General features: G+C 62.1%; 3 protein-coding genes across 3 annotated transcripts; all 3 read right to left on the bottom strand.

Moving 5' to 3' along the window:
- Positions 1-2,703: 2,703 nt before the first annotated feature.
- Positions 2,704-5,013, bottom strand: LOC104153656 (claudin-16). Its single transcript, XM_068915934.1, has 5 exons — positions 4,719-5,013; positions 4,334-4,436; positions 3,214-3,378; positions 2,884-3,075; positions 2,704-2,795 (listed from the first exon to the last, which is right to left on the bottom strand). The coding sequence occupies exons 1-5, from the start codon at positions 4,830-4,832 to the stop codon at positions 2,704-2,706; spliced, it is 666 nt and encodes a 221-aa protein (XP_068772035.1). The 5' UTR covers positions 4,833-5,013.
- A 3,296-nt stretch (positions 5,014-8,309) lies between these two features.
- CLDN19 (claudin 19) lies at positions 8,310-12,834 on the bottom strand. Its single transcript, XM_068915818.1, has 5 exons — positions 12,612-12,834; positions 10,781-10,945; positions 10,558-10,642; positions 10,283-10,417; positions 8,310-8,495 (listed from the first exon to the last, which is right to left on the bottom strand). Exons 1-5 carry the CDS (start codon positions 12,832-12,834, stop codon positions 8,444-8,446), a joined length of 660 nt encoding a protein of 219 aa, XP_068771919.1. The 3' UTR covers positions 8,310-8,443.
- Positions 12,835-16,044: 3,210 nt separating this feature from the next.
- P3H1 (prolyl 3-hydroxylase 1) lies at positions 16,045-24,222 on the bottom strand. Its single transcript, XM_068915864.1, has 15 exons — positions 23,717-24,222; positions 21,815-21,967; positions 21,258-21,447; positions 20,634-20,765; positions 19,618-19,757; positions 19,018-19,107; positions 18,831-18,883; positions 18,504-18,625; positions 18,266-18,393; positions 18,021-18,116; positions 17,698-17,848; positions 17,365-17,482; positions 17,082-17,157; positions 16,722-16,862; positions 16,045-16,633 (listed from the first exon to the last, which is right to left on the bottom strand). Exons 1-15 carry the CDS (start codon positions 24,164-24,166, stop codon positions 16,505-16,507), a joined length of 2,169 nt encoding a protein of 722 aa, XP_068771965.1. The 5' UTR covers positions 24,167-24,222; the 3' UTR covers positions 16,045-16,504.
- Between the last annotated feature and the right edge of the window lie 74 nt (positions 24,223-24,296).

Below are 24,296 nucleotides of genomic sequence, written 5' to 3'. Positions count from 1 at the left end.
CTTTTTTTTTTTTTTTTAAAGTAATCCTATAGCAAATGGGTGAAAAGGTTTCCAGAGGAGGAAGATGGGGGAGCTTGGTGTCAGCTGAGTGCACTTCTAGAAGCTGCTGGAGCAGCTCAGCTGCATCCCTGCTGGAAAAGGGCCATCGCAGAACTGAGGTGATGCGTGGGTGCTTCAGCTTGTCATTGGACGTGCGCAAAGTACTGCTGCTCAATGGCACTGATGTTGTGTTTTTACAGGTGAGGTCCTGCCAAATTTGCCGGTGTCCTAATGCCTGGAAGGGGAATTTAGGCCGAGTCAGGGAAAATGGAAGTGTCCGGGTGGGTTTGAAACCCAGGGGCTCTGGCAGCAAATATCTACTGAGCGCAAGATCACGTGGGCGTGGGGCTTGGCCCTCAGCCCCGTGGGGGCTGCTTCCTCTTAGGAGGCCGTTGCTGGAGAACCCAAACTGCCGCCCGTAGGCGCTCTGAGGCGGTGATAGGCGGCGTCCCGCTGGGTGCGAATGAGACTGGAAGCGGGAGCTGCTGCCTCGCGGTGAAACCACTTCTCACCGCAGTTAAAACCTTGCAGGGACCGAGACGAGTGTGTTGGGACTCTCTGGAGATCCAGAGCTGCTTATAATCCCGGGCGCTGCTCGTTCAGTCTCACCCGGCCCTGCCGTTCAGCTCACCCTGCCCTTGTAATACAGGCTATAAATTACCGGTAACAAATATAACTCTGCCATCAAGGAGCGCCCGGTGGGGTCTGATTGTCTAGCAGCTTTGAATGCGGACTGTAGCTTTCCTTTCTATGCATTAATGAGTTCTCCACTTGAATCATGCAAATGCTTGCTCTTTTTAATTGCTTTCCTGTGTGTTCAAGTGGCAACTGTTAGCAGTCCTGCGCGTTTAGGCGAGGTTGTATCTCTAAATGCTACCCCTGTCAATCTTTTGGATTGCAGGCATCCTGCTGTTTAATATCGACTGTTCAATATGTGACCGTCGGTCACGCACTGGAGCTGCTCTTTGTTTGTCACGTGGCTTTAGCCGTCAGGCTTCCTGATGTTTTAGGTCTCCATGGCGTTGCCTTAGCCTCCGCCGGTAATATCGACGGGCCCGTTCCCGCGCTGCGGGACGCAGCGGTCGGCCAGCGTCGTTTCCGCCCAGCCCCCGAAGCGGGGAGCTGCAGTAAGGAGACAGGTTTATTCGCCGCTTCTCTGCTTTGCGCGAGACGAGAAGGATGTCCTTGGCTGCTCTGGGGACGGGAAGCTGGCAGGACCTTCGCAACCGTTCCGCTTTTTGGGGTGCATACGCGCTTTGTAGACTGTCTAGGCCGAGCGCCCTCCGCACCTTTCTATTGCAGGGGCCTCCTGCCTTTAGGCTGGGGACTCGATCTTCTGTCTCTTAGGGCCACAAACCCCATTTCGGGGAGCTTTTAGTCTGCCCTCCCTCCACGGCGATGGTTTCTGGGCGCTAATCTTTGGGTAAGAAGCAGGGGTGAGCTTGGAGGAGCAGCGAGCCTGGAGGTTGGCCGCGTAGCTGCCTCTGATCTCCAAACCATAGCGGAGGTGCCTGCAGCTGCCGGTTCTGCCCTCTGATGCCTTCGATGTTTCCAGAGTTGGCAACGGATCAACTTTAGAGACAAACACAAGGATAAGCAGAGCAGCAAGGACTGATTTTTCTCTCTCTGGGTTCCTTCCTCCGGTTAGTTGAGCGTTCTCAGCCCCCACAAGCGCCTCGGGGGACACCAGCATCCCCAGAGGGGACAGGAGCGGGCTGCGCGTTTTGTGCTGTGAGGCTTTTCCTCGTTTGCAAATTACTTTTGGCTGTTGAACAGGGAGGCTGAGCTCAAAATCAGGGACGATCTTTTTATTCTCACCGGTTGAGGTGGGGGTTGGTGGTGGTTTGGGGCTCTGGCTTGTTTTTAAAGCAGTTTGCAAGGGAAGAAGGATAATAATTCACTTGGAAAAACAGTTCCCCGTTTGCCTAGACTTCAAAACCGAGCGTTGCAGGGGGAGCTGCTCCTACTCCGAACAGACTCGCCTCCCTCGGTTCCTGCTACATATGGATGCCGTTATACCAGTGCCACCCCACGATAATGTTAATAAATGCTCCAGGCTATTAGCTTTACCTCTTCTTTTTTTTTTTTTTTTTTAATGCAAACTCAGCGCTGCCAAATTCCCGAGCGTGGGGAGTATTTCCAGCGGGCCGGGGCGTTATCTGGGCCACCAGCCACGTGGAGTCAGTGTTGCTCTGCGCTGAAAATGCTTCGAACTAAATTCGTGCGAAGCAGCAGCCGGGCGGTATCTGGAAGAGCTGCTTTGCCGCTGTTAGCAGAGGGAGCGAGGGCCCCCCGCTCTGCAAGGCGATTCAGGACGTCGGGATTTGGGATTTACCAGCGGCTCGTGCGCGCTGCAAACCGGGAGACGCGCGGCACCGGTTACCTCTGGCCTTTGAACGGTTCCTCTGGCCTTTCGCAGCCTCTCGTTACCTGTAGCCGCAAGGATTTCGATGCCGGAGGTCCCGAACGGCTCCGCCAACGTTACAAAGGGAAAATGTTTGGTGGGAACGGTGTTATTTCGCAAGCCCTGCCCGGAGATGTGCAACCGGCGTCTTAAAGCAATCGCAGAGAGACGGCCCGGCGTAGGCGATGGTGCTTTAATGGGGTGGGGGACCGCACGGGGTGAGCTTCCCGCCGTGGGCGTGGGAGACGTGGTGCCACCCATCACACGCGGGAGTCCATGGCGTACATCTTGCCGGTGGCCGTTCGCCCCCCGGGGTAGGCGGGCCTCTGGGGTCCCGGGCGGCTGCTGGAGCCTGGCAGGAGAAATTCGGGGCCGCGTCACCCTCATGAGGGCTTGCTGGCCCCGTGCAGCCGAGATGGGACGGGACGGGGCCTGCCGACCTGTGCGGACGTAAAGGCAGCAGGTCAGCATGACGGACGCCACGAGGCAGCCCGTCGAGCCGGCCATCCCCAGCCAGCAGGACCATCCGAAGTCATAGTGGACTCCCAGGAATATGTTGTGTGACACCAGCGTGGCTCTCTCCACGTAGACGTCCACTGCGTACCACACCGAGCCGACAAGACCCAGGACACCTAGGAGGAACGGGACCAATGAACAGAGCACCAGAAAACCCCCCTTGCTCCCCAAGACCCTCTCCAAGGGGTGCCTCGAGCTCCCCATGTCCCCCTGGCTGCTCAAGGCCACCCCTTGCGTGTGGTCCGGCCACGCACTCCCGATGCCAAGGATGACGCCAGCCCCGTAACACATCTTCAGTTTGACGCGGGGCTCCTCCTTGAGGAACTTGATGCAATCCAGTCCGAGGAGCAACGTAGCCAAAGCCAGGCCTGCCAGGAGGTCCGCTGTGATCAGCAATGTCCGCGTCACCACGATCTTCACTGGGGTGGGGAAAGAAGCAGAAATGGGCTGAGGAACAGTCAGAGGATCTGCTCTCTGTGCTCCATGGCTGGTCTCTGTGTCCTCACTAGAGACAGCTGGTTCACTGGTGGGCATCTCCACAGGAGATGTCGAAGTTGGGACCAAGCAAACCCGCTGTCCCCTCTCAGCTCTGTGCTGCCCACTGTGCACCATAGACAACATGCTCAGCAGGCTTACCAGAAATCTTGGGACGGGATTTAATAAACCTGTTAGCAGACCAGCTCAAGAAACCAAGCAATTTTAGGGGCACCAGCCAACACCTGGGATGAAGTCGCTTCCCTGAGACCTTTCTTGCACAGGCAAGGCAAGGAGAGGTCTCTGTACCATGATGTGACTGTCCATGGGCAGAGGAGGCGAGTCCTTGGCTGATGGGAATGGTCTTCACCCCACTGACTTCAATACCTGCATCGACCCCATGCAACATCAATGCAACCTGCTTCGGCCCATTTTGGGTTCTCCGGTCACCTACATTGGTTGAGAGGGGAGGCAATCCCACCATGCAGTAGGGGTGGGCTCTGCATGCTTTAGCAACCCTCTCTGATGTAAGGTGGCCTCTCAGCACTGCTTCATGGCCTCATTCCTGCTCCATCATCCCATGGCTGGTCCATGGGTCACTGGTCCATGGGTGCTCATGGGGCGAGAGATCAAGAAAAGACCAGCTCCTGCATTGCTACCCGACGAGAGTCAGCCCTGGCAATGAGGATCATCTTCTCGAAAGGGAAAGAGGGAATGCTCTTAGCCACGAAGTTGAAATGGTTTTGGGGATGTTTGTGAGATGTTGGAAGGATTCGGTGGCTGGAATAGCGAAATGCTTTGCCTTAGTGAAGTCCCCGTGCTGGCAACGGGTCGTTTAATACTGTGCAGTACCAGCAGTCCCCTGGACACACCTCCACCCCCATGGCCAGGCCAACTTACCTGGGTGATCTGCCAAAATGGAGTCATATTGGTCACAGGTCTTGACCCCATCCTGCATGTTGGTGACACACTCCCTCCAAAGCCCCCGGCACTTGTGACTCACCTGGAAGGGTCAGAAAAAAAACCCAAAGCACCATACGGCCCCCCCCCAGCTCCCCAGGGATATCCCAACCCAGTAAGACAGTCCTGCCTGATCTCACCACCATGGCCAGACATGTCCCAGTGACTCCTTTCTGCTCTAGTTCCTGGCTAATTTTCCAGGTCAAGTAAAGAGTGGTGGGTTATCTCAAGAGCGCCTCTCTCTAGGCCTGTGGAGACACGCTGCAATCCTGCAGGTAGCAAGGCTCAGACGGGGTCCCAACCGCCCCATCGCTGCTCTGCTCACCTCCAAGCTGTCGTCAGCGTTCACCATCCAGCAGTCGGTGCACGTGGCGATGACCAGGAAGAGGATTGAGAGCAGAGCAATACCGAACGCCGTCATCTGCAAGACCACGCTCATGGGGACACCTGTGAGGGTATAGACTCCTGCCACCTCCGCCCTGCCTACGGCAGAACTTCCCAGGTACTTGATCAGGTACTGAGGGCACAGCTGTGCCGGGGGCAGGGTGGTCTCTGGACCCAGATGAGTTGCTCAGACATCTGGGGCCCATCTCATGGGCCTCAGCACTGCCAATCTGCTCTAGTGCCCTTAGCTGTGCTGAGGCCACCAGGTTTGTAGGTAAGCAGGCAGTTGAGGGGCATGTTCATTTTACCGTGGAGACGTGCTCGCGTTGAGCTGCTCGCTAAGCCATTAAACCGCATCTTCCAAATAGACCATCCAAAGTTACCAAACCTAGTACGGCTCTTTTGAGAATCAAGAGCCGTTTGGAAACTACCTTTCCTACTGTTGCCAGAGCCTGTGATGTGGTAGTCCATCTCCTAAGTCCTCTTGATGCCTCCATCCCTGCCGCCACATGATTTGGTGGGTAGATCATCCGCCTTTTCTTGCCTTTCTTTCGGAAGTGTCAGGACATCCAGACCAGCGCAAAGGCTTCGCTAGAGAGTGTCCCATGGAGGCATCCAAAGCTCAAACAGCAAACCTAGGACCTGCTTTTCCTAGGGAAAACCCTTGGGACCTGAACGGGGACTGGTGCAGCTCAGCTCACTGGTGGGAAGGGTCCTCTTCACCACTTGGCCCTCAACAGGCAGGTGTATCCCTTCCTCCTGACGACCAGCTCCGTGGCCTCTCCTGTTCTGGAGGTGGATGAAGGCTGCTGGGGCTGGACATGGATGTCCACGACACTGTGTCCCAAGGGGCAGAGGTGACCAGACTGTCTCTTTTCTAAATGCATAGAGGGGAGCCATGCCCAAGGGTTGGAGCAGAGGACAGCGTATCTCCAAAGCCTGGCGATGAGTCCTCCTTCAGCGTGTTGTGCAACCCAAGTCTTGGCACCGCCAAATTTGTTTACAGCCTCAAGTTGCCCATTCGGGACCCCTTTCGAAATGATGCCCTGCGAAGGAGCAGCGCTGGGAGCATCTCCATCAGCCTCCCTCTGCCAGCCTGCATGCTCTTTCCAGGCAGCCTCTTAGCCCCCAATTTACAGTAGTTTTTAATTTCCCAGGCCCCCTTCTGAGCTAACTCTCCGTAACCTTTCTCCTCCGCCAGACCCTGGCTGTTTTGGAGGCTTTGAAGAAAATCTCTTCAGCCATTTGAGTTATGTGAGCAAGGGGAGGGCGGGGTAAAAAAAAAAATCCATCTCCAAAGGACAAACAATCTTTCTTTGCGCTTGGATAACTCCAGAACAACTTAGTTTTAACACTTGAGACATGGCCGGGTGCAGCGGTCCCCGTCGCCTTGTCCCCATCTGGCCGGCGTGTCACCAGCCGGCCCGTTTGCACTGAGCCACGAGAGGGACAGATGCCGCCATCCCTCAGGTCATCCTGTTTCTCACCCTCACCGACCTCAGGACAAGACGAACGGACCGTCCCCTTAGCAAACGCTCTTTAACTCGTTTATTTTATTTTATTTTTTTGGTAGGAAGCAGAAAGGAGCCGGGCTCTAGGCAGGTCGGAGCAGGCTCCAAGCTGGGATTTCCCAGCAGCGATGCAATGCGGGAAGAGCGTTACGGGTGAAGCGAGGCCTTAAAATGAGTTTTGCCCAGAAGCTATCTGCTGGAAACCACCTTCCAGAAAAGCTGGACCTTCTGCATAACCCAGGCTAAAACTGCCTTTGACCCCCCCCCCCCCCCAAACCATTAGCGATGAAGCGGGCTTTGGGGGAGCGTTACCTTCACCGCGGCAGCGTGGGGCTCATCGTCGTTTTTGGGGGAGCCGACGAGATGCCGAAACCTCTTCGGAGCCACCCGGGGCTGGGGAACGGGGTCCTGGAGGCTTTAAACCACCAAGGGGTTTCGCTGTGGACCCAACCGGGCACCAGGCGTCACCTGACGGCGGTGGGAAACCCAGCGCCCGCCGCAGCCTGGCAGCGCCGAATGCCCCCGTCGGGCTATTTAAACTTTTTCCAGGACATGTCAGATGTGTTTTGTGCTCTAAGGCGTGATTGGGGGGTGGGGGGGGGGTCCCTGCGGTTAACGCGGTCATAGGTTGGAAATGGTGTTCAACCTCCAAAAAAAAAAAAATAAACGTCTTTTAATTAATGACCGCGCGCAAGTGCCCCAAGCCCAGGAGTGGTGCAAGAGGCTGGCGGTGGTGGGAGGAAGATGCCAAAATGCCCGCGGAGGGGTAATTCGACCCCTTGGGTCCAATAATTAAGACTTTTTTTTTTTTTTTTCCCCTCCTTTTTTTCCCCATTAGGGTGGAAAACTAGCGCGATGCAGCAGGTATTTTGACGGGCTGCAGCGGGGGAGATTTGCAGCCCCCCCCCCCGGGCTAGCTCCGGCGCGGTGCAACCTTCATCTCCCACGGATGTTGGGTAGGCAGCGAGAGTAACCCAAAAAGCAGCAAAACTGGTGCAATGTGTGTGTGTGTGTGGGGGGGGGGGGGTTTCTAGAGGAAATCGAAGCGTTTGCCACCGCTTTGGAGCCCACCCAGGCCAGGACCCCCCTCATCGACGGCTCCCACGTCCCGGGATCTCTGGGGCGATATAGTCAAACCAGGCTCTGGTCCCACCTCCGGCTCCCCTAAATTCAAAGGAAAAAAAAGCACTTACACGGACACTTAACCGGGGGGGGGGGGGGCCTCCAAAACCTGGTGCATTTCCCATTTTCAATGGTTAGAATGGCCAAAGCAATTTTTAATCCTCTTTTCCTCTGGCCCTGGGAAGCCTGGTGCCCGCGCTGCCTCCCAGACTGCCCGGCTGGGTGGTGGTTGTACATACACACATTTGTTTGAAGGGGGGAAGAAAAAAAGTGATTCGAAAATGAATGTTTTTCCAGGCCGAAACCTCCCGGCCATCCCTGCTGATAACGTTAAAACAACAAAAAAAAAATAGCCCCTCGCCAGCAGCAGCCCCGACGCCAAGGAAAACAGGCACCGGGGGGGGGGGGGGGGGGTCGCGCTGCCCAGCCGCCCGCCCAAAGTCGGTTTAAATTAGCCAAGTGGAGACCGTGGCCCAATTAAGCACAATCCGGCCCTGAATTCATGGAAAAAGAGATTAAACCTTGCAGGGTGATTTTTTTCCCCCCCACCGTGTGCGGCGGAGCGGAGGGGGGGTGATTAACGCTTTCTTTCTAGCGCCGAGAAAGGGAAATAAATGAGCCCGGCTTGGAGGGACTCTGCGTTTTGGGCGCAGCCGCTCGCGCCACGGGGCTCGGAAGTGAAAAGCGGCCGTAACCGCGTAGGCTTTAATGCCTTTGAATCACCCTTTTAATACAAACGCCCCGAGAAACGCAGCCGACAAAGCCCAGAATCCCCCCCCAACCCTGCCGCCGCAGAGAACTCAAGGCCGTTTCTGCATCAAAAGACTGAGACCATCCTTATGCCCGACGCTCTTTATAAAAAAAAACACCTTTCCAATTTTTCTTTTTTTTTTTTTTTTAATTGCACAGTTTTTCTTTTAAATCCTCGCTGCAGCGGCTTTGCTCTGATTTATTGGTTTATTTTTGGGAAGGAGACCCACAGGCCGGCTGCAGCGGGGCTGAGCACCGCTCCCCCCCGGCGGGGGAAGACAGACTATAAGCGTTGCTCTCCCCCGACAACGGGCGAAGATATTTTTATGTGGGATCTGCAATTTAGGAAAGAAGAAGGAGAAGAAGAAGAAGAGGAAAAAGGGGAAGAAGAGAAAGAAGAGGAGGAGGAGGAAGAGGAGGAGGAAGAGGAGGAGGAAGAGGAGGAGGAAGAGGAGGAGGAAGAGGAGGAGGAAGAGGAGGAGGAAGAGGAGGAGGAAGAGGAGGAGGAGGAAGAGGAGGAGGAAGAGGAGGAGGAAGAGGAGGAGGAAGAGGAGGAGGAAGAGGGAGAAGAGGGAGAAGAGGGAGAAGAAGAAGAGGAAGAAGAAGAGGAAGAAGAAGAGGAAGAAGAAGAGGAAGAAGAAGAGGAAGAAGAAGAGGAAGAGGAAGAAGAGGAAGAGGAAGAAGAGGAAGAGGAAGAAGAGGAAGAAGAGGAAGAGGAAGAAGAGGAAGAAGAGGAAGAAGAGGAAGAGGAAGAAGAGGAAGAGGAAGAAGAGGAAGAGGAAGAAGAGGAAGAGGAAGAAGAGGAAGAAGAGGAAGAGGAAGAAGAGGAAGAGGAAGAAGAGGAAGAGGAAGAAGAGGAAGAGGAAGAAGAGGAAGAGGAAGAGGAAGAAGAGGAAGAGGAAGAAGAGGAAGAAGAGGAAGAGGAAGAAGAGGAAGAAGAGGAAGAGGAAGAAGAGGAAGAGGAAGAGAGGGCCGTTAGTCCCGCGTTTCGGAGCGAGATCTCCCCAAAGGATGCAGAGCGGCTTCCCTTGCGGCGCCGGGAGATATCGGCCGTATTTTAAGTGCATCGTTGCAAAAGGGAGAACTGAGCAAAATTCATCCGCTGCCCCCCCCCCCCCCCCCCGGCCAAAGCAGCGCATGGGTGTAAACGGGGGTGGGAAAAGAAAAAAAAAAAGAGCAATTTTTGGGCAGGTCCCGGTGGGTGGGGGGGGGGATGGATCAGCCGCCGAGGGCGATTCGGGGGCCGCGATGCTGGCGGGTGCGTGGGGCAGGGGGAGGAAACGGGACCGTGGGAAAAAACCGTGGGGGGGGGCGCGGGAACGGCGGGAAGCGGCTGGAAAACCAGGCTGGAAACTAAAACCAGGCTGGAAACTAAAACCAGGCTGGAAAACGAGAGATAGGGCACTTGCAGACGGGGACGGAGGGAGCGGTTAGTAACGGGAGGCGGCGCGGGCTGCCGGGGGCGAAGAGCGTTTCGGGGCTCGGGCGCTTCAGCGCCAGCCCCAGGGGATGCTGCCGAGGGAAGGGGGCGTGCGAACAGCAGGGGAGGGCGCAACCGGGGCAGAAACACCAAAATTCAAAAGGTTTGTCCCTGGCCGAGCCTCTGCGGGGTTGACGCGGGGAAAAAAACCCAACCTTTTTCGCCGGCTCGAATTTGGCCAACGCCGGCGTCTGGTTCCTTCCCCCCCCCCCCCCCCCGGCCTAAAAAAGCCGGATTTGAGCCGACGGCCCTCAAAAAACAACCGTCCTCGTGCGGTGCAGCTCATGAGTTAATTAATGACAAAGAAAAAAATTAATAAAAGGGGTCGATCTGGGGCACCGACCGGGCTCGGGGAGCAGAGCCCAGGTGGGGGCTCCCCGCTGCGCCGGGCTGCTGGTGCAGGGGGGAAAAGAATATATATATATATATATGTAAATATACATTTTTTTTTTTTAATATATATTTTTTCCTGCTCCCTGGGCAAAAAAAAAAAAAAGAAACCAAAGCGGCTGGAAAAATTAGACGTGTAGCGAAGGCGAAACGTGGAAGAGCCCCGGGGGAGCAGGCGGAGGAGGAGGGCTGGGGGGTCTCTCCGGCCGGGAAGGGGGGGGGGACCCGACGTCGGCGCGGGATCAGACGTACCGGCGGGCGGTGGAGGGGGGCGACCGGCGGGAAGGGGGCTGCCGGGCCGGGCAGGAGCAGCAGAGCAGCGAGCCGCCCAGGACGGTGAGGCCGGCGGCCGCCCAGCCGACGAAGAGCGCCGAGCCGAATTCGTACCTGGAGCGGAGAAAGTTGGGGGTGTGGATAAAAAACAACCCCCCCCCCCAAAAAAAAATAAAAAAAACCCCACACAATCATGGCAACAGCAACAAAAATAGAGATGATAACTAGAAGACAAGCTTGGCCGGGGGTCTCACCTGGCGTTGAGCGGCGTGCTGGGGTTGAAGAACTCGTAGGTCACCCGGCTGGCGTAGAGGGAGACGGCGGTCAGCGCGCCCAGGCCTGGGGGGGGGGGGGAAGACGTCGCCCCCCCCGTTTTGGGGAGAAAAAAAAAAGAAAAAATTAAAAAAAAAAAAACCCCACCCGAACGACGTCGGGCCCTTCGGCGGGGGGGGGGGAAAGGGCGGCGGGCGGGCTCACCGGAGAGGAGGAAGAGGAGGCCGCCGGCCACGGCGGCGCGGCCCTTGGCCACGGGATCGCCTTCGCCCACCGTGGTGCAGCGCAGGCCCGCGACGCTCGCCCCGGCGCCGGCCAAGCCGAGCAGGAGGGCGACGACCATGAGCGCCCGCGCCGTCTGCAGGTGGGCTGCGGCGCCCGGGGGGGGGGGGGGGAAGGAGTCAAAAAAAGGGAGGGGGGGGGTCGCCGGCTGCCCGCTTTCGGCCGCGCGACCCTGCCCTTCGCCCCGACCTTCCTCCCGGCCCCGCTCTTCCTCGCTGGGATTTTTCCCGCCACTGCCCTCCCACCGCCCCCCCCAAAACCGCCCGCGGGAGGCTCCACTATGCAGGGGGTGCGGAGCCACGGAGGGGGGGGATTCAGCCTCTTGGGGGGGGGCTCAGCCCCATGGCAGGGTGCTCAGCCCCATGGAAGGATGCTAAACCCCATGGGGGGGGGGCTCAGCCCCATGGCAGGGTGCTCAGCCCCATGGAAGGATGCTAAACCCCATGGGGGGGGGCTCAGCCCCATGGCAGGGTGCTCAGCCCCATGGAAGGATGCTAAACCCCATGGGGGGGGGCTCAGCCCCATGGCAGGGTGCTCAGCCCCATGGAAGGATGCTAAACCCCATGGGGGGGGGCTCAGCCCCATGGCAGGGTGCTCAGCCCCATGGAAGGATGCTAAACCCCATGGGGGGGGGCTCAGCCCCATGGCAGGGTGCTCAGCCCCATGGAAGGATGCTAAACCCCATGGGGGGGGCTCAGCCCCATGGCAGGGTGCTCAGCCCCATGGCAGGATGCTAAACCCCATGGGGGGGGGCTCAGCCCCATGGCAGGGTGCTCAGCCCCGCAGGAGGTGCTCTGCTCCATGGGGGGGCCTCAGACCCATGGGGGGGTGCTCAGCCCCATAGGGGGTGCTCAGCCGCACGTGGTGGGGGTGGGCTCAGACCGATGGGGGTGCTCAGCCCCACGGGGGGGGTGTTCAGACCCACGAGGAGGTGCTCAGCCCCACGGGGGGGGGGTGCTCAGACCCATAGGGGGTGCTCAGCCCCGGGGGGATGCTCAGACCCACGGGGGGGGGGGGGTCAGACCGATGAGGGGGGGCTCAGACCCACGGAGGGGGGTGCTCAGCCCCACAGGGGGGGTTCAGACCCACGGGGGGGGTTCAGACCCACGGGGGGATGCTCAGACCCATAGGGGGTGCTCAGCCCCGGGGGGGTGCTCAGACCCACGGGGGGGGTGCTCAGACCCATAGGGGGTGCTCAGCCCCGGGGGGGTGCTCAGCCCCACAGGGGGGGTTCAGACCCATGGGGGGTGCTCAGACCTACAGAGGGGGGCTCAGCCCCGGGGGGGGTCAGACCCACGGGGGGGGTGCTCAGACCCATAGGGGGTGCTCAGCCCCACAGGGGGGGTTCAGACCCATGGGGGGTGCTCAGACCTACAGAGGGGGGCTCAGCCCCGGGGGGGGTCAGACCCACGGGGGGGGTGCTCAGACCCATAGGGGGTGCTCAGACCCACGAGGGGGGGTGCTCAGACCCATAGGGGGTGCTCAGCCCCGGGGGGATGCTCAGCCCCACAGGGGGGGTTCAGACCCATGGGGGGTGCTCAGACCCATAGGGGGTGCTCAGACCCACGGGGGGGGTGCTCAGACCCATAGGGGGTGCTCAGCCCCACGGGGGGGGGTCAGCCCCACGGGGGGGGTCAGACCCATAGGGGTGCTCAGCCCCACGGGGGGATGCTCAGACCCATAGGGGGTGCTCAGCCCCACGGGGGGGGGGTCAGACCGACTGGGGAGGGGGGGGCCGGGGCGGCGCACGCACCGTCGAGGGAGAGCAGGGAGTCGTGGAGGCGGCACTGGAGCTGCCCGGTGCTCTGCGCGGCGCAGCTCATCCAGAGCCCCTCGTAGAGCCCCACGGCCGTGATGATGGCGTCGCCGGCGTAGGAGCTCTGCCGCCACTGGGGCAGCGCCGCCGCCGCCAGCGCCGCCGCCCAGCCGCCCAGCGCCGCCGCGAACCCGGCCAGCTGCAGCGCCCCGCCGCCCATCGCCGCGCCTCGCGCCTCGCGCCTCGCGCCGCCGCCCCGGCCCGGCGCCGCTCAGTTCGGCTCGGCTCGGTTCAGCTGGGCTCGGTTCGGCTCGGCTGGGCTGGGCTCGGTTCGGCGCCGCTCACTTCGGCTGGGCTCGGTTCGGCGCGGCCCGGCTCGGTTCGGCTGGGCTGGGCTGGGCTCGGTTCACTTTGGTTCAGCTCGGCTGGGCTCGGTTCTGCTGGGCTCGGTTCGGCTGGGCTCGGTTCACTTTGGTTCAGCTCGGCTGGGCTCGGCGCGGCTCGGCTCGGTTTGGCCCGGCTGGGCTGGTTCCGGCCCGGCCCGGCTCGGCTCGGCGCGGCTGGCACGGTTCGGCTCGGTTCGCTGTGGCTGGGCTCGGCGCGGCCCCGCGGGGCACAGCTAGGTCCGGCCCGGCCCGGGGGCGTCGCCGTGTCCCGCTCCGCCTTCCCGGGCCCGCGGGGCCAGGCGGGGGAGGGGGTCCCGGGGGAGAGGTGGGGCCTGGGGGGAGATGGGGGGCTGGGAGGAGATGGGGGGCTGGGGGGAGATGGGGGGCTAGGGGAGATGGGGGGCTGGGAGGAGATGGGGGGCTAGGAGGAGATGGGGGTCTAGGGGAGATGGGGGTCTAGGGGAGATGGGGTCTAGGGGAGATGGGGGCTGGGAGGAGATGGGGGTCTAGGGGAGATGGGGGCTGGGAGGAGATGGGGGTCTAGGGGAGATGGGGGTCTAGGGGAGATGGGGGCTGGGAGGAGATGGGGGTCTAGGGGAGATGGGGGTCTAGGGGAGATGGGGGGCTGGGAGGAGATGGGGGTCTAGGGGAGATGGGGGGCTAGGGGAGATGGAGGTCTAGGGGAGATGGGGGTCTAGGGGAGATGGGGGGCTAGGGGAGATGGGGTCTAGGGGAGATGGGGGCTGGGAGGAGATGGGGGTCTAGGGGAGATGGGGGTCTAGGGGAGATGGGGGGCTGGGAGGAGATGGGGGTCTAGGGGAGATGGGGTCTAGGGGAGATGGGGGTCTAGGGGAGATGGAGGTCTAGGGGAGATGGGGGCTGGGAGGAGATGGGGGTCTAGGGGAGATGGGGGTCTAGGGGAGATGGGGGCTGGGAGGAGATGGGGGTCTAGGGGAGATGGGGGTCTAGGGGAGATGGGGGGCTGGGAGGAGATGGGGGTCTAGGGGAGATGGGGGGCTAGGGGAGATGGAGGTCTAGGGGAGATGGGGGTCTAGGGGAGATGGGGGGCTAGGGGAGATGGGGTCTAGGGGAGATGGGGGCTGGGAGGAGATGGGGGTCTAGGGGAGATGGGGGTCTAGGGGAGATGGGGGGCTGGGAGGAGATGGGGGTCTAGGGGAGATGGGGTCTAGGGGAGATGGGGGTCTAGGGGAGATGGAGGTCTAGGGGAGATGGGGGCTGGGAGGAGATGGGGGGCTAGGGGAGATGGGGGTCTAGGGGAGATGGGGGGCTGGGAGGAGATGGGGGCTAGGGGAGATGGAGGTCTAGGGGAGATGGGGGTCTAGGGGAGATGGGGGCTGGGAGGAGATGGGGGGCTAGGGGAGATGGGGGTCTAGGAGGAGATGGGAGTCTAGGGGAGATGGAGAGGCCTGGGGGGAGATGGGTGGGTCTAGGGGAGAAGAGGAGCCTGGGGAGATGGAGGGCATAGGGGAGATGAGGTCCCTGGGGAATAAGGGGGGGGTCTGGGGGAGGGACGGGGACCCTAGGGTAGGCAGGAAGCCCTGGGGGAGCCCAGGGACCTCCACCGCGGGAATTCAGCACTTTAAAAAAAAAAAAAAGAAAGGGAGGGGGAAAGGGGACTGGGGGGGGGGGGATTTCTACCCGAAACGAGGCCGGGCCTGACCTTCGCCTCTGCCTTGGGGCCGCGGGGGCGCGCGGCGGCATTCGGGCAGCGATCCGGACGTGCCACCGCCGCCCTCTGCAAAACCTCCCATTGACGCTGGGGTCACCCCGGCCACCCACCGAGGAGGCGCCCAGGGACAGCCACCGCCTCCTGCGGCAGGCGACAAACCCGGGCTGTGACCTCGGTCCCAAACCTCCCCGGACATTTTTTGGGGGCAAAAACGCTCTTTCTGATGGGCCTCTCCATGTGGCCGGCCGGGCTCCGCACCTTGGCAATATTTAACTCGCGGACCTCATTAGCAGTCTGCTCACGCTCCCGGTCCCAGCAGGGTAAAAAGACGGTGGCGCCGGGAGAACCGGCCCCGTTCACCTCCAGAGAGGAGATGGGGGGGATAACGGAGGCGAAGCGAACAGTTGGGATTTGCAACATCCCGCTTTCGGAGCCGAAATGATGGGGCGCGGGAGGCAGAGCCCGAATGGGACCGCGCGCCTGCGACAGCGCCCGCTGCCTCTCGATCATCTGGAGAAGGTTTCCTCCAAGCCGCCTTCCGGCGTCTCCACCGGCAGAAGTCCTGGGGCGAAGGGACGCAAAGCTCTCCTGGCGTGCCCAGCTGCTCCGTGCGACGAGCAAGGCTTGGTTAATAAACCGTCCCTTTGCTCTCTGCAAATGTTATTGCAGTGCCCTGGTTTGGGCGGGTTTTTTTTATGCAGGACTTTGATTTATTCACATTCTCCGGATAGTTATGGTAATGGCCGGGGCGGCCCCAACTCCAGCCGGGAACAATTTGCCACCCTGTTGGGACCCGCTGCTCAATGCCCTTCTTGTCAGCACACGAGGGCAGCGCCCGGCCCGGGGCGGCGACGAGCCGAAACGGGGGCGAACCGGCCCCGGCAGCCCCTGCTCCCTGCGTTTGAGGCCTCCTACCCGAAGCTGCACCCCTTCCCCAACGCTGGGGGCCAGGAAAGCCAGGGCGCATTGCAAATCGCCAAAAAAATCATGCAACATCGCGGTGCATCTGGTGTAGAGGTCCTGCGCGGGGCCCCTCGACTCCTTGATACATCACCTTGTCCCCAAAACTTGCAGCCCCGGGGCGGCTGTTTCTTGGCAGCTCTCGCCAGCAAACCCTCCGGTTATCGGCGCGAGGGGCCCGGTAGGAACGTGCGCCGGGCTTTACGGCGCGCCCTCCGTTAAATCACAGCGCGGCACTCGGCCGCGGCGCAGAGGATGCTGCCCTCGCCTGGACAAACCCTCCTCGGCAAAACGGGTGCAAGAAGCAAAACGCTGGACAAGGGCGGCGGGGAGCATGGCACAGGGGCACGGCCGGGTGGCAAGCAGCCACTTCGGGGGGGAAAAAAAACCAAAATAACAAAAACCCCTTTATTTGCCGATTGTCTGCAGAAGGCACTTAAATAGCTGTGACGTGGAGTGAGCTTGAGCGGAGGAGAAAGGCACGTGGCCGGGGTAGCCCCAGCATCCTCCCAGCACCATGGACCAGCTCCACGCTGGTACTTCAGCCCTAAAAAAAAAACCCCTCCCCCCCCCCTTTTCCCCATGTCCCCCCCAAAGTCTGGCTGCTCGTCTCTGTGATCCCCCGAGGTCAGTGGCAGTGGGGAGAGGGAGGCTGGACAGCCCGCAGGCGCAGGGCATCCACTCGTTCCTGCTCCCACATGGGGTGCGTGTCAGCTGCAGATGGTGGCCTCAGCCAAGCGTCCCACCACCGCGTGCTGCAGTCGAGACAGGGCTGAGTCCAGAAACGCCAGAGCCGGGCACCTCTTCCCGGCAGGGCAGGCCCGCGCAGGGACGGGGCGCTGCCCGGAGGGACGTCAGAGCTCGTCCTTCCTCTCCACGCTGGGAGCAGCCGGCGGCTCATTCTCCGGCTCTTTCTCCGGAGGGAGATCCACCTCTTCGGCCCCAAAGAGCATCTTCACCAGCTCATCCGCCTGCACGCGCTCCTGCGGGCGAGAGCGGGTGTCACAGCTTGCACTCCGGCCCCTCGTCCGGGCTGGTTGGAGGTAGGGCTGTCCCCAAAAAGCCACTTACCCGCTCGCTGTGTCGAGGGTCCAGTGTGAACCACAGGGCGATGGCACAACGCTGGCCTTTGGTCACGGCCTTCACCCCGTGAGGGTTCTCCGAGCCGGACGAGAAGCCCACGGCACGGCCGCATTGCGGCTGCACCTCTGCCTGCGAGGGGGAGGCCCACGGTCAGGACCTGCTGTGGCCAGGCTGGGGGCAACGGGGTAAATCTGGATGGCGTTGGCCCCCGTCCCATCCCTAATTCCCCCCCAGCATTGGCACAAAGGACGTTCCCAGGGGACGGAGACAGAAGCTGGGCAGTCAAAGCAGGAGCTGGGTTTGGTAGCACGGCCAAAATTGAGGTCCACAAGGAGCCGGGTTACTTACGGTCTCAGTTTTGGCATCCAGCTCTGTGAAGTAGAAGGCTCCCCCTTCAAAGTCCCCGTTGAGGTAGAGGATGGCACTAAAAGCAGAGGACAAGCGGAGGTGACATCCATCACCCCAAGCCCGGGACAGGTCACATCCATCACCACGACAAGAGCCAGAGGCTGGAGAACTGAGGCTGGGCTGCTCTTCCATCCCACTCCTCCCACCGCATCCCCACTGGATGCGGTGGCTTCAGGTGGGGAGGCCCTGGGAGACAGGATGGAGGGACAGGCACCCCGTATACCTGTAATCCCGGAAAGTGTAGGCTGGTGGCTCCTTCACGCACACCATGGCCTCTGCATTGAGGATGCAGTTGTCCACATGCACCTCGTGGCTGTTGTCGGTCCGGCCTTCTTGCTTCTCTAGGGTGGAAGGAGAACCGGCACGTCAGGATGCCCCTGTCCCTGCAGGACCACGGTCTGTCCCCAAACACCTTGGGCTCAGGGATGACGAGGGCACGAGCACAGGGTCTCAGAGGGGACCAGGACGGACCAGCAGGGTGAAGGGGAATGGCTTCTCCCTCAATCTGAAAAACGGGGTCACCGGGAAGGTGCAGCTTCTTTGGGGCCACGCTCACCATTGATGGCTGTGCGACACACCAGGTGGGAGTAGGAGAAGTGGAGTGGGACCTCCAGGCGGAAGTAGGACTCCATCATGTGCCGCACCTTCTCCGTCACGTTGTAGTAGAGGTAAGCGCTCTGCAGGGGCACCTTGCCCTCCTGGCCCAGCTGCGGGGGACAGGACATGGCCTGAGCCGCGAGCAGGTCCGCACGCTCCGGCTTAGCTGACAGCTTCATCCTTGGGGCAGGAGCCCTCCATGGAGCTGTACAGAGCTGGCCACCCTGGCTTGTCGCCTTCACCCACCAGCTTGTTTCTCCCGCTCCCTGCAACCAGCCTAACCTTGAGGGCCTTGAGGACAGTCACACCGTAGAACGTCTCGCTGGGGGTGTGAGGCGACGTCTTCCCGCGATAGCCATCCCCAGCCGAGGCGGCTGCCTGCAAAAGCCAGAATGAGCATGAGGCATCCGTGACCTCCCAAAGGAGTCCATCAGGCTGGGTGCCCTTCTGCAAGAGGGTCGTGATCTGACTTTGGACCTGCCGGATGGGTCCCTTCAGGTCCCCTCTGCCCCGTCCCCCATGCTCACGTTGGTGAGTCTCTGCAGCTCGTGACACTCCTCGGCGGAGAGGACCCCGTCCACCACAACGCGCTGCGAGCCGTTGAGGGCCTTGGAGTTCATGGTGACACTGGCGCCCTCGTACACCAAGGGGCCACCTATGGCACAAGAGGGGATCAGGAGGGCGCGCAGCTGGTCCTGGGAGTGCAAAGTTGGGGGAAGATGGAGGGCCTGGCCTCCCCCTTCCCAGCCTGTAGCCCCCTTTCACCTTCTCGGATGAACTTGCTCATGTCGGCGGACTCCTTGGCCTTCTCCTCCACTAGCGTCTCGATCTCCTTCATGAGGTTGCCGATCTCCTCGGAGATGCGCGCCGCCGTCTCCCGCTCCGCCCTGGGCACAGAGCAGCCGTCAGCCCCACGGCCCCATGGTCCCCACATTGGGGACGAGGTGCACCGCGGGAAGGACTAGCCATGTGTAGGGGCCCGGTGACCAAGCCCGGGGCTGGAGAGAGTCATGTTAGCGCAGCCTTTGGCCTCCCGAGCCACCCCTGGGGAGGCAGAGGGCACCTGCCATCGATCCCCACAAAGGTGCTCACTTTTGTTTCTCTCGCAGCCTCTTCGGTATCACCTCCTCAGGCGTCCACGTGTCCTATAACCACAGTGACACCGTCAGGCACTAGGCAAGGATGTTCCTCGGACCCAGACCCCTCATCTCCAGCCCATCCTGCCCAGCCAGCATGGATCCACATCCCAATGCGCGCCGCCTGGTCCAGCGCCACTCACTGGGTCCACGAAGGGGATCCCAAAAACATCATAGCTGAAGAAGAGCAGCTCCTTCTCCATCAGGCTTCGCTGGCGGTATGCCTGGATCTCCTAGGGTGAGGGGAAGAGGGACGGGTCAGGGCATCGCACAAAGCAGCCAAGTTGGCAAACCCAGATCGTTCCCACTGGCACATGGAGGGACGCATGCGTCCCTTCTGCAGGAGGCTCTGGAAAACCTGATTCCCATCCTTGCTCCATCTGAGGCAGAGCAGAGACTTCAGCCTGTGTCTACCAGCTCCCAGGCTGCTTTGCCTCCTACCTGCACGTTCTTCCAAGCTGTTGGGTGTCAGGGCACAGAAGACAGATTTGCTTTGGGGACCTGCTCACAAAACCACCTGGTCTATCATCCTGCTTGGGATGAGAGTCAGAGGAAGCTGTAAAGTGCATTTGTGAGCACAGATGAGAGAGCTCTTCCCCTTTTTGGTCTTGCTTCTATCCATTCCTCCCTACTCTGCTTACAGAGGACGACTGGCCCCAACATAAGCCTGGCACCAGATGCGAAAACTTTGCAAAGCCCAAGAGGAAGGTCCTGGGAGGGGTTCATCCCAGCCACTCACTCACCTCTCGGGGCTCGATGGGCCCAGCCAGCTTTTCCCCCAGGACAGCAGTGTAATAGGCCAAGTTCTGGTTCATCACTTCGTCGTTCGGGAAGAAGAGCAAGTAGGTTTTGGCGCATTCAATGGCTTTCTCGTAATTCCCATCTGCAAAGAGAGACGGGCCCGTTAGGAGACATCTTTCTCCCGGCCTTGCCCGCACTGGCTTTGGCAAGGGCGATAATCCACCGCTGGGATGGAGACCGGGGAGGAAGACGGGTGCTAGGGACAGGCTGGTCGGTGGGATGAGTTACACTCGCAAGCCCAGAACGAACAGACTCCAAGGCTGGAGACTTTGCAAAAGCGCAGCAGAGGCAGCATAAAGTGAAAACGGAGAGGAGAAATAAGAGAAAAAGCCCTGTTATTCTGCAAAGGAGAAAATTCTCCTTGGAGGCAGAGCAGACACCCCGGAGCAAAGCTAACCGCCACCACAAAGACCAAGGGAGAATAACAGAGTCCAAGGCCCTCTTCCACCTCCACCTCACCAGAAATCAGTGCTACTAGCTGGGTAGTTTTCCCGCTTGGAAAACATCTCTTAAAGCCTATTTCCAGGCAGCAAGACCCAACCGTTTCCAGGCTAACCTGCAATTTGCAGCCACTTAAGCACTGTGACCCACTTTCATCTATAACACTCCATCCTTTGGATCTTCTGGGGCTTCCTTTTTTTTTTTTTTCCTCCTCCCCTCCTCCTCCTGGAGAAATTTGCACAGAAACTGTTCAACTTTTTTTCTAAGAGGAGAACAAAAAAAAAGAAAAGAAAGAAAATTCGGGTATGCCTTTCTCAGTTATAAATAACTTCTTCGGAGGGGCCTCTGTGGTTTGGAGCGGGAGGCGGGAAGCTGGCAAGGGGAAAAAACCCCACTTCTCTAGGCTGTTATTTCACTTGGAAAATGAAGATGTCCAGCACAGAGCAAGACGCCCGCCGGCGCCAGCAGCGCCGGGGAATCGCGGCCGGCAGGCGTGGGCAAGGCGACTGCGGCTTACTGTTGTAATAGGCAAACTGCAGGTAGTTGAAGTGCGAGGGTAGGAAATCCTCCAGCGGTTTCTCCTGGCCGGGCTGCGAGGCCAGTTCTGTGACGCAGCCCTGCTTGCAGCTGAGCACCTGCATGTAGTGGTCTGGAGGAGGAAAACACCACGTTATCACCCAATGCCTCGGCGGGATGGGACCTCAGGGGTCTCCAGTCCAACCTCTGGGGTCGCCGCCAATGCTAGGTCAGGCTGCGGTGTTTATTCGAGGCTTGGAAACCCCCCGGGGTGGTGACCCCCCACCTCCACGTGAGCTGCCCCAAGGCTGCGGCAGTCTCCGAGGAAGGGATGTTTTCCCGACGTCCAGCCTCAACCACCCCAGCTTGCATCTTGGTGACCACCCGCTGGTCCCTCTCCAGTTTCTCCACATCCCTCTTGAACCAGGGGGACCAAAGAGGCCCCAGCACTCCCAGGCAGCATCTCCAACGTGGAGCAAGGAGGAAAACAGCTCCCGTGGTTTGCTGGCTTAATGTAATACGGGACTTGCCTTCTCTGCGGTGGGAGCTGGCGCTCACTACGACCCTCAAGGAATTAAGAGCATCCAAAAGCCCTTCAGGTGGGACTCTGCAGATATGTTTTCACCTGTCATGGCCTGGAAAAGGTCCGCGTTGTATTCCAAGTAGTTGTAGCCTTCGTAGTCGTACGGCCCCTCGCAGAGAGCGCGGCACTCGGTGTCCGCCACGAAATACTCCTCCAGCGCCTTCTCCAGGTGCAGGATGGCGGCAGCGGGTTGCTCCTCCGTGTAAAACCTGACGCCCAGGCGGAACTCGGTCTGCAGAGAGCCGGCCGGAGAAATGACCCCAGGGGCCTGCTGGTCCCGCTCCCCCACGACGGCCCTTGGCTGATGAGCCGAGCTCTCGGCGGAGCTACCGCGAGCGATGGCCAGGGTGTCCATCCCCATTGGGGAAGGAGGTCCGTGGAAAACCCCTTCTGGAGAAGAAGGCATGAACCCGGGATAGGATCCATCCTCCCGCCCCACTTCTGGCTCCTGGAGACCCGGAGCCCCTTGGCCGCTTTTGCGGCTTATTAGGAACGTTGGCTCGTTTGCGCCCAGCGAGATGCTGGTCGTCGAAGGCCACGGAGGAAACCCGACCCGAGCCCACCGCAAGGATGCTCGCGGGGCGGCGGTCCCATCTCACCAGGTGGGGCCGGGCCTCCAGGTCCGTGAAATCGGCCTCCTTGACGCCCGCCATCATCTGATAATACTCCAGGTTCTGCCTCATCTCCGCGTGCTCGGGGTTGGCCACGAAGAAAGTGTGAGCCGCCGCCACGGCTTGGGCGATCTTGTTGATCTGAGCCGGGCAAAGGAACGGCGAGGAGGTCCCGGGGGTCAGAAACCCGGCTCGGCCGCGCGCGGCCAGGACGCCGAGAGCCTTCCCCTTCCCTCCGCCGCCGCGAGAGCTGGGCCCCGGGCCAGGCCCGACGTGGCAGCGCGCGGGGGGGGGGTGGGAGCGGGCCGCGGCGGGGAGGAGGCGACGGGCGGCCGCTGGGGCCGCCCCCGACCCCCCGGCGCCGGTGTTTGGGACCCGCCGGACTCTCTGCATCCTGATGCACCGGGAACCCCCCCATCCCCCGGTCCTGGGGCTCCCGCCGGTCCCGTTGCACCGGGACCCCCCCCATCCCCCGGTCCCGGGGGCCCCACCCACCCCATTGCACCGGGAACCCCTCGTCCCCCGCTCCCGGGGCTCCTTGTGGTCCCGTTGCACCGGGACCCCCCCGCCTCCCGGGTCCTGCCCGCTCCTGCTGCGCAGGGACCCCCCCACCCCCCACCCGGTCCAGTTGCGCCGGGACCTCCTCATCCCCCACTCCCCCCGCTCGTCCCGTTGCGCTGGGACCCCCCCCCAGCAGTCCCCTTGCACCGGGACCCCCGCCGCCCCCTGGTCCCGCTGCACCGGGACCCCCCTGTCCCCTGGTCCCCCCACCAGTCCCATTGCACCGGGACCCCCACCGCCCCCTGGTCCCGCTGCACCGGGACCCCCCTGTCCCCTGGTCCCCCCACCAGTCCCATTGCACCGGGACCCCCGCCGCCCCCTGGTCCCGCTGCACCGGGACCCCCCTGTCCCCTGGTCCCCCCACCAGTCCCCTTGCACCGGGACCCCCACCACCTCCCGGTCCCATTGCACCGGGATCCCCCTGCCCCTCGCTCCCGGTCCCCCCGCCCATCCCGTTGCACCGGGACCGCCCCGGCCCCCGGTCCCCCCGCCCCCACCAGTCCCACTGCACCAGAAGTCCCTGTGCCCCACCGCCCCCCCACCCGTCCCGTTGCACCGGGACCCCCGCCACCACCCGGTCCCGGGGGTCCCACCCGGTCCTCCCGTTGCACCGGGACCCCCCCCTGTCCCCCAGACCGTCCCGCTGCACCGAGACCCCCCCGTCCCCCAGTCCCCCCGCCAGTCCCGTTGCACCGGGACCCCCCCCCATCCCCCCACCCATCCCGTTGCACCGAGACCCCCCCCTGTCCCCCGGTCCCCCCGCCCGTCCCGCTGCACCAGGACCCCCCCCCGGTCCCCCAGTCCCCCCACCCGTCCCGCTGCACCGGGACCCCCCCCGGTCCCCCCACCCGTCCCGTTGCACCGAGACCCCCCCCGTCCCCCAGTCCCCCCGCCAGTCCCGTTGCACCGGGACCCCCCCCTGTCCCCCCGCCCGTCCCGCTGCACCGGGACCCCCCCCCGGTCCCCCAGTCCCCCCGCCCGTCCCGTTGCACCGAGACCCCCCCCCGTCCCCCCGCCCGTCCCGTTGCACCGAGACCCCCCCCCGGTCCCCCAGTCCCCCTCCCCCGGTCCCCCAGTCCCCCCGCCCATCCCGTTGCACCGAGACCCCCCCCCCCGTCCCCCGGTCCCCCCGCCCGTGCCGTTGCACCAGGACCCCCCCCAGTCCCCCCACCCGTCTCGTTGCACCAGGACCCCCCCCCGGTCCCCCCGCCCGCCCCGCCGCACCGGGACCCCCCCGCCCCTCGCTCCCGGGGTCCCACCCGCTCCCGCCGCACCGGGACCCCCCGTGCCCCGGTCCCCCCGGCCCCCCCGCCCGGCGCCGCCGCCCACCTTGAAGTAGGCGACCTGGAGGTAGTTGTAGGCGCTGCGCTTGCGGAACTCCAGCTCCAGCTCGTCGCCCAGGCGGTAGCGGGAGGGGGCGGCGGGCCCGCAGCCGCGCAGGCAGGCGGCGCGGCGCAGCAGCTGCCGGAAGAAGAGCAGGTCGCGCAGCACCGGCTCGGCACCGGCACCCGGTGGCTCGTCGGGCCAGGCCGTGGCGTTGGCGCAGCGCAGGCGGCACCGGGCCAGGCGGGCGCGGACGGCGCCGCGGGCCCGCAGCGCCCGCTCCATGTACAGGATCACCGAGGCCCAGTCGCCCCGCGCGTACGCTTCGGAGCCGGCGGCGAACAGCGCGTCGGGGGGCTCGGCCGGTAGCGGCACCGCCGACCCCCCCTCCGCCTCCGCCGCCGCCGCCCGCGCCAGCAGCAGCAGCAGCAGCGGGAGCAGCGCGGGCAGCGCCATGGCGAAGCGCGCCTCGGCCCCGCCCCTCCGACAGGCCCCGCCCCTCCACCAAGCCCCGCCTCCCTAACCAGGCCCCGCCCCCCTCATCTAAGCCCCGGTGGGATCCGCCCCGCTCCGCCCACTCACCAAT

This window comes from Struthio camelus, chromosome 21 (assembly GCF_040807025.1).
Source record: "Struthio camelus isolate bStrCam1 chromosome 21, bStrCam1.hap1, whole genome shotgun sequence".
Lineage (NCBI taxonomy): Eukaryota > Metazoa > Chordata > Aves > Struthioniformes > Struthionidae > Struthio > Struthio camelus.
The sequence above is the reverse complement of the archived record's forward strand: the minus strand, read 5'-3'. Positions and strand labels throughout refer to the sequence as shown.